We start from the raw sequence: 7,861 nt of genomic DNA, 5'->3' as shown, positions 1-7,861 counted from the left end.
GACTGGTTGTTTGTATTGTGCTGCAGCTAAGGCCAAGTCAACAAAATACGAAGGAAAACAAAATAAAAATAAAGGGAATGATGTCTGTAAACAGGTGGGTGAGGCTTTTTAGGGGTGCAAGATCTTCCCTACCTTCTCTATTACAAGAGCGGCTTTTGTCGGGGTCGGGGCTGTCTGGCGGCTCGTATGAGCCCCCCACAGAGTGCCGAAGGGTGGAGGGAGCGCTGCAGCGGCCAAGGAGGACGCTTGCAGGCTCTATCGAGGATGTCCGTAATGTGCGGGTTGGCCAAATCAATATAATTTTGCTGAACGACTTCCTTCGGTAGTACGTTGGCCCCAACAGAGCGGTGGGTGAAAGCCAAAATGTGGTGATGGAGGTGTTTGTGCGTGGGCCAGACAGGTACGTTACAGAGCAGAGGCGCCGTGAGGGGAAATCCTCACTTCCACCAGGGTATCAGCTTTTTGAAGATGCACGCAAGCTTACGGAGCGCATGATGGGCACGCTGCGAGACTGGAAGGAATTTACAGATAAGGAGTATTGTCTCTGCTATTACACGAACAAAACTGAAGGCAGCTCTTCAACTGGCGTAGGAGGAAGGGGCAACACGGGAAACCGAAATTTAACGCAACGTGGGGTCATGTCGTGGGATTTCCCGAGGGCGAAGGGGAAGACATGGAGGTGATGGAGGGCCAACGGCCACAGGAGTTATGGGAGTACACGCAGACTGTGCGTACTTTTTTCTCAGTGGGTGGTGAGGGGCAATTCCGTCCACCACGCCCACGACTCATGATCCTTTCCTCTGAAAAGCAATGACCGTACTCGCTGGAGCATGCAGTGCCTGTTGCCGACTGCTGCATTAACATTGAGGTGCATCGGGTGTGGAAGATCGTCGAGGGTGATGTAAAAGGAGTGTTTTCCCCTGCAGAGAGAGACGCACCTAAAATGAGACGTCGTCTTTTGATTGGAACCCCCGGGGTAGGGAAGTCAATGGCGGCTGGCTCCTACCTCCTTTATCAGCTGCTGCACTACGATGCCACGAAGCTCCATGTGGTTGTGTAATGCTTTGGAAGGGATTTCGCATACTTGTTTGACAAGAGGACACGAACGGTGACAATATACGCGGGTGGGTGTAATATTGGAAGGGCTATGATAAATTTGGCTACGACTGAAATGAAGGGGTATATCATCATCGATATGGCAAGACAATTTCAAGAACCATCGAATGATGTTGTGCCCTCCCCTGAGTGGGGCATCATTATGTTGTCATCCCCGCACGAAGATAACTTCAAACAATGGGCGAAGCAGGCGGATGCTATCGAAATCATCATGAATTGCCCCGATGAAAACGACGTGAAGGCGATGTGTGCGTGGGAGACACGCAATACGACTGAAGAGGAGCAGGTGGAGTATTGGAGAAGGATGCAAAGACGCATGGATGACGTCGGACAGATTCCACGATGCATCTTTCACGACAATGAATATAAGGACCGCGTGGAGGAAATCGATAACGTCCTGGCAGCTATCGACGCCTCAAATGCTGTACATTATGGGATGATTGGGGGCATGGGAATGTGGCCCTCGAATGACGCTTCTCACAAACTTGTGAAGGTTCTCAGATTAATAACACAAAAAGATGTTGAGGAGTTTGTTAACCTGCCGGTCTGTTTTTCCATTGAAAGCGAATTAATTGCAAGGTTGCTCGAAGTGGATGAGAAGAATGACATTATTTATCGACTATTGAAGTACCGGAAAGTGTTGTTGCCGGAACTTTTGGAGCGGTACACTCTGCACGTATTCCTGCGTAGAGTCTTTATGTAAAATATAATGCCGGGCCTCAAGGAGTTGCCTCCACCAGGACGTCGTCAGCAACAGAGATGTGTGCTGCAATCGAACCCCGAAAAGCATCCAAGCATACCCGTTGCATTAATAGCGCTGGACCACACTCCTCCGAGGTTGGATGCACAATACGAGGTGCTATACCTACCGGAGAGCAGAAATTTCCCGCTTGTGGACGCCTTTTTCTTCGTTGGTGCACCGCGGAGGACGATGGTTGGGGTGCAGGTGAGACGACGAGGGCTGAGCATGGCACCAGAACCAGCACGGTGAGGCGGTTCAACAGTCTTCCACGGAGTTATTTTAATGACTGGGAAACTTTTGCGGAAGGTTTGTCGTGGGGGATTATTTACGTGCAGCATGAGGACAGTACGGCAATAAACGTGTGGCAGAAATGTGTTGTCGTCACGCACGCAAATGTAGCGGGCAGCAATGAGCATGAGGACCCTCAGGCCATTGCGGCATTTTGGAATCAGCAGGTGCGTCAGTGCCAGGTAGCGGTATCAGCTGAGAATTTCAGAAGTGGATGACGAACCCAACGTGGGCGACGAACCCAACGTGGGAGACCAACCCAACGTGGGAGACCAACCCAACGTGGGAGACCAACCCAACGTGGGCGACCAACCCAACGTGGGAGACCAACCCAACGTGGGCGACACCCAGATGGACAAGAAAAAGGAGGAGGGGAATACGCAGCTTGAGTTTACTGGTGAAATATTTTAGGGAGTATGATATATTGCCGAGTGTGTTTGTGTGTGGGTAGGAGGCGTAATTAGGGACTCGCTCTGTCGTGCGCCAAGTGATTATTATGGCCAGCGCTACCACAGAAGCACCTTTTTTTTTGTTGTGGTTGCGAGTAAAATTGCGTGGGGAATGATGGCGCCTTGTGGGTATACGCCGGCAGTATTCCATTGGTGATATCTCCTTGCTGTTCCCAGTTTGTTGCTGCAGAGAGTTTGGGCGAGAGGGTAAGTTTTGCATGCTGAGTGGGCTCACAGGCAGGAGAGCAAATGCGGCGCCCACCACAGCCCAGAGGTCAGGGGCAAACCGAATTTCTGAAATTGTTTTTGGGTCTTGGCGTGGTGTTTTTCTCTTTTTTTTTTTTTTTGGGTGCCATCGTTTTTTTTGGTTGGCGTGCGGCTCCAATGGGGTGTGCCGCATGCACCGCTGAGAGCCTCGAGCAAACGCCGTTGGCGTCTCTCTTTTGTTGGGTTGCCGTCCTGGGCGCATGCGCCTGTTCCGTCTTGTTTGGGCTGCACGCACTGACCGGGCAGTCTGAGGCTGCGGCTGCGCTGACGTCGCCCTCGCTTGCAAGCGGAACGAAGCAGCAGGAAAGGGGGCTGCTGCTCTTATTTCTCAGGGTTTATTTTTAATGCTTTTTATTGTTTTTATTTTTAGTTTAAAATATTGCGCCCCACTCCTGCTGCAGTGTGCTGAGGGAAGTGGGAGGCGTTGGGGATTTTGTGGAGGTCGTGATGGGAGGTCCCGCCGGCATTGCGCACTGCGTGTTGCTGCTGGCAGGGTTTGAAGGGGCTGGGCGGGGGAGACGGTAAGCGAGGTGCTTATGAATTAGTTTTGTATTATTTTTATTTATGCGGGGGCATCCCGCACTGCGGACTCTCCGTGCGGGTGCGGGTGGGTGTTTCTTCGGGCTGCGCACAACAGTCGCTGCTACCGCCGTCTTCTTTGCGTCTGGCGTGTCTTGTGGGCGGGGTGAGTGTGTGATAGTGCGGCTCGCGCGTTCGTCGGTGCGGCCTTCGTTATGGATTGTCACTGTTCTTTGTTCGATGCCCAACTGTGGGCGCGGGCGGTGCCCATCGTTTTTTTTTTTTTGGTTTCACCTCTCTTTTCTTTTTTTTCCTCAACACACGAAGAAAAGACACCAAACGCTACTTGTTGTTGTGCACATTGAAAAGCTCTACAGTCACCACCATCACACACACACACACACACACACTCGCGCTTACTGCCTGAGCGGATCCACCACAACGAGGGAAGAGAGTGTGAGTGAGCAGCGACACATGCCCAAGATGTCCTGGAATTTGTTTTCTTATTCAGTGCTTCTGCTGCTGTTTGTTCTATTGACATGCTGTGGCAGTCAAGCTGCGGGGAGTATCCCAGGGACGGCCATTAATTTATTTGAAGAGATGACACCGATAACTGGTGCCAAATGGGAGGAAATGCAATGCGTCGAAGGGCCAGTTCGCTCGCTGCGTGCCCCCAGCCTTGTGGAGGTGGACGGTGCTGTGTTTGCCGTTGCTGAGGCTCAGTGCAAGAATGGAGTTGACAGCTTTACTGGCATCGTATCACAGCACCTCAAGGTAATTGGACCAGAACCGACTGAGATTCCAATGGGTGCGGGCACAGGTTCCTTTCACACACAGCTGCTGAAGGAAGGTGGTAACGAAATGAGGGATACATCGCGACCAACGACAATTGTGAGTGGCAATAGTGTCTTTATGCTGCTGGGAAGCTGCAGCCGTGCAACACCGGAGACCAGAGAGGCTGATCGAAGTGGATGTAAGATTGTGCTGGTGAAGGGGAGTGTCACTGAGGGTGAAGAGAAGAAGGTCCAGTGGAACGAGACCTATGCGGTGGAGTTTTTGTTCGGAGTGTTTGTTACACCCCTGACTCATTTATCTGCTGTCGGAGGGTCGGGTACTGTGATGAGTGACGACAGACTTGTGTTTCCCATGCAGACCACAAGGAATGGAAAGAACGTTTTGCAGGCCGTGCACTTCACCCCATCAGAGAATAAATGGGAGTCTTTGCTCGATCCGATGGGTGAGGGTTGCCACAATCCATCGATTGTGGAGTGGGGCGAAGTCGATGACCGACGCATCTTCATGATGGCTCCCTGTACGGATGGCTCCTATCATGTATACAGTACTCTTGCACCTTTGTACTCTTTGCCGGGCAGTGAACCAATTTTTAAAGTGTGGGGCAATTCACGTAATCAAAAAGGGGAGGGCGCGCGAAGTGGTTTCATCACAGCAACCATCGATGGAAAGAAGGTGATGCTGCTCACCACGCCGGTGTATTCTGATGAGAAGGGAGAGGATCGGCTGCATCTTTGGATGACAGACAATGTCCGTGTGCACGACGTTGGGCCGATGTCTCGCGAAGGTGATGATGCCGCCGCCAGCTCCTTGCTGTACAGAGCCAACAAGAAGGAGTTGATTTTACTGTACGAGAAGAAGAGCGGAGATTCATACAGTCTTGTCGCCGTGAACCTGACTGAGCAGCTGGAGCGGATAAAGAGCGTGGTGAAAGCCTGGAATGATGTGGACACCGCACTCAAAAACTGTGCTTCCACTGGCACTGTTGACCCGCGGATAAAGAATGTTTGTAAAAGTGTTGTCCCAACGGAAGGGCTGGCTGGTTTTTGGTCCAACAGTTTGGAGGGGAATTTATGGAAGGACGAGTACCTTGGAGTGAACGCAACGGTGCATGGTGGGAATGTGGCAGGCACGGGGGGGGGCGTGAGGTTCCGAGGCGCAGCAGCGGGGGCGGAGTGGCCGGTGGGCAAACTGGGGCAGAACCAGCCGTACTACTTTGTGAACAATGAGTTCACTCTTGTAGCGACGGTGATGATTAACGTGGTGCCGGAGACAGAGGGTCCTGTTCCTTTGATGGGTGTGAGGATGAATGACAATGCCAGCACTGTGCTTGTTGGTCTGTTCTACACGAAGGACAAGAAGTGGGGAGTGACTGTCAACGGAAAGTCTCGGGGGTTGTCAGATAAAGATGTTACGTGGCAGCCTGGCAGAACGTATCAAGTGGCACTTCAAATGGATTGGGATGAGGTGTATGTGTACGTTGACAATAATAAGCTTATTCAGGAGGAACTTCCGCCCCGTGCGTACACCTCACGCGGTGTCTCGGACTTCTACGTTGGCGGCGACGGTGCTAAGGGGACAGGCGAGGTTGACGTGACGGTGGGCAGTGTCCTGTTGTACATCTACGCACTGGGTGATAATGGGCTCACGAGCCTCAGTGCCAGCAAAGTCTCACTTCCAACACCGGCTGCTGAGGAGCCACTCACAACGCTGGGGAATGATGGGGAGATTGCCTCCAAGATGAAACCTGGAGAAAAGAGGGTTGGTGACAGTTTGAATCCTAAAGGGCCTCTACCAGAGGGGCCCCATAAAGGCAATCACAGTGCTGGTGAGGAGTCGGGGTCATCGCCGGCTGTTGGATCCGAAAGCACCAGCGCGATTCTTGCGAAGGACACACCCAGCATTTCTCTTTCTGGTGACAGCTCTGTTGCTTTCGACAACCTTACACGTGTGAGGCCCAATTCAGGAAGGGGTGACGGCACAGTGCGTGGGTGTGTGTCTCGGCTGCTTCTGCTGCTATTGGGGCTATGGGGCTTTGCGGCCCTGTGCTGAGTGGGCCCCGGTGGAGGGGAGTTTGTGCTTCTACTGAGAACATCTCCGTTTCTCCACGCGCTTTCAGAAGTAAATAAAGTCTCATGTAGTTACACATTTTGTGTGTGTGTGTTTTTTTACACACGACGTTTCTTTTTTTGACCCACAAATTGCGCACTCCTCTCGGCGCCATTACAACGGGGTCCTCATGTTTTTTATTCAGTCCATTTTTGTTTTTCATTGTTCGCTTCTAGCAATGACTGGAGGCGAATCACCGTTTTTTTCTGTGTTCATTTGTTCAGTGTTTTGTTGGTTTACTGCTTTACGGATGTGTTTTTTTTGGTTTTCCCGTTGTTGTTTTGTTGGTTTGTTCTTGACGATTGCGTTGGGCCTGCGTGTTTGCCCGGTAGGGGGACATGCTTCACTGCGCCTCTGCACTGCTGTTTCCGCGGGAGGGACCGGGGATCTCTCTTTTACGTCTTGGTTTTTGGTGGGTGCGGACATGTGCCACGGTGCTGGCTGACGCGCAGGCAATCGAATTCGTTTGAAAAAACACGAAAAAAACAACAACAGCTAACCACTTTTCTTGGGCGTCTGCGGACGTTCTCGTCATTGTGTGTCTGCTGAGAGTAAAAGGAAAGAAATAAGGAAGGAATGAGAGTAACAGCAACGCACTGCGGGTCCCTGTGGAAGTCAAACGGTGTCTGAACACCGGGGGCTCTCGGTAATTGAAGCGAATATGTAATTCTTTTTTATATGCGGCCAAAATGTGAGTGGATTCGCGGGGATTTTACGGGTGCCTTGAATGGCAATTTTTTTTTTTGTGAAACCGTCCTGAGGAGTAATTTTTTTTTTTGTTTTTGGTAAATCATTTTTCTTTTGTGTTACCACTGCACGGGCTGCGGTGCCATTTTGAGTTTTAGTCATCGAGTTTTTGTATCTTTGCGTCTTGCATCTCTTCTGTGTGTGTATGTGAGTCCTCACACACTTTGCTCCTCTTTCCTCTCTTTCAATTTTTGTATTTGCAGGCACACACGTACGCGACATATATTTACTGCAGTGCACGTGGAGGATCCCTTCGGGTGGCTGTGAACAGACCGAGACAACGACAAAGGAATAGTGTGCGCTGTGACTCACCCCCTTTCCTTGCGAAGGCAGTGCGCTGCGTGTGGGAGTGTTGCTCTGAGTGTCGTCGTGTCTTGCGCATGGTGTGCAATGGCGCAGTGGTGTGGATGCCGCGCTTTTCGATGACTGTTAGCCCACTTCCCGTTTGTGTGCGTGTGTGTGTGGCGGGGTGGTTGTTCGCGTTGGGTGTCTTGCATTGGTTGCGGGGCTTTAAAGTTCTTTCTTTCGGCTGCGGAGGTAAGCTGGCGTTGGTCGCTGCTGTTCTTCATTCTGGGGGGGGTTGGTTTCTCCTCTTCTGCGGAATGACGATGCGGCAACCTTAACTGTCTGCAATAACGGTGCTCGTCCATTTTTCATCATGGACACTTATGTAACTGTACAGTAAAGTGAGTTTTGGTTTGTGGAACTGTTTTATTGAGCGTTCGGCCAATGCAAACCTTGAAGGGTATTTTGGGTGCGAATGCGCGGGTTAGGGTTAGGGTTAGTGCGGTTAGGGTTAGGGTTAGTGCGGTTAGGGTTAGGGTTAGGGTTA

At 51.3% G+C, this 7,861-nt stretch overlaps 5 protein-coding genes across 5 annotated transcripts, besides 6 other annotated features; all 5 read left to right on the top strand.

Moving 5' to 3' along the window:
* Positions 1–326, top strand: TraAM80_09435 (uncharacterized protein; the record flags this gene model as incomplete). The annotated part of the gene is made up of 1 exon (XM_029386117.1): positions 1–326. A coding segment is annotated over one exon (326 nt), but the record flags the coding sequence as incomplete, so codon positions are not given.
* Positions 327–371: 45 nt separating this feature from the next.
* On the top strand, positions 372–683 carry TraAM80_09434 (uncharacterized protein; the record flags this gene model as incomplete). Its single annotated transcript, XM_029386116.1, has 1 exon — positions 372–683. The coding sequence occupies one exon, from the start codon at positions 372–374 to the stop codon at positions 681–683; it is 312 nt and encodes a 103-aa protein (XP_029234009.1).
* Positions 684–1,147: 464 nt separating this feature from the next.
* Positions 1,148–1,819, top strand: TraAM80_09433 (retrotransposon hot spot (RHS) protein; the record flags this gene model as incomplete). The annotated part of the gene is made up of 1 exon (XM_029386115.1): positions 1,148–1,819. The coding sequence occupies one exon, from the start codon at positions 1,148–1,150 to the stop codon at positions 1,817–1,819; it is 672 nt and encodes a 223-aa protein (XP_029234008.1).
* Positions 1,820–1,875: 56 nt separating this feature from the next.
* Positions 1,876–2,364, top strand: TraAM80_09432 (retrotransposon hot spot (RHS) protein; the record flags this gene model as incomplete). The annotated part of the gene is made up of 1 exon (XM_029386114.1): positions 1,876–2,364. The coding sequence occupies one exon, from the start codon at positions 1,876–1,878 to the stop codon at positions 2,362–2,364; it is 489 nt and encodes a 162-aa protein (XP_029234007.1).
* Positions 2,365–2,919: 555 nt separating this feature from the next.
* Positions 2,920–2,942: a microsatellite.
* A 254-nt stretch (positions 2,943–3,196) lies between these two features.
* Positions 3,197–3,235: a sequence feature (A-rich).
* A 419-nt stretch (positions 3,236–3,654) lies between these two features.
* Positions 3,655–3,694: a sequence feature (GA-rich).
* Positions 3,695–3,759: 65 nt separating this feature from the next.
* Positions 3,760–3,791: a microsatellite.
* A 64-nt stretch (positions 3,792–3,855) lies between these two features.
* TraAM80_09431 (trans-sialidase) lies at positions 3,856–6,225 on the top strand (the record flags this gene model as incomplete). Its single annotated transcript, XM_029386113.1, has 1 exon — positions 3,856–6,225. One exon carries the CDS (start codon positions 3,856–3,858, stop codon positions 6,223–6,225), a length of 2,370 nt encoding a protein of 789 aa, XP_029234006.1.
* A 310-nt stretch (positions 6,226–6,535) lies between these two features.
* Positions 6,536–6,580: a microsatellite.
* A 1,215-nt stretch (positions 6,581–7,795) lies between these two features.
* Positions 7,796–7,861: a microsatellite.

This window comes from Trypanosoma rangeli (assembly GCF_003719475.1).
Source record: "Trypanosoma rangeli strain AM80 chromosome Unknown Tra_15.4_contig_00582, whole genome shotgun sequence".
Taxonomy (NCBI): domain Eukaryota; phylum Euglenozoa; class Kinetoplastea; order Trypanosomatida; family Trypanosomatidae; genus Trypanosoma; species Trypanosoma rangeli.
This window is presented reverse-complemented; position numbering and strand designations above follow the sequence as displayed.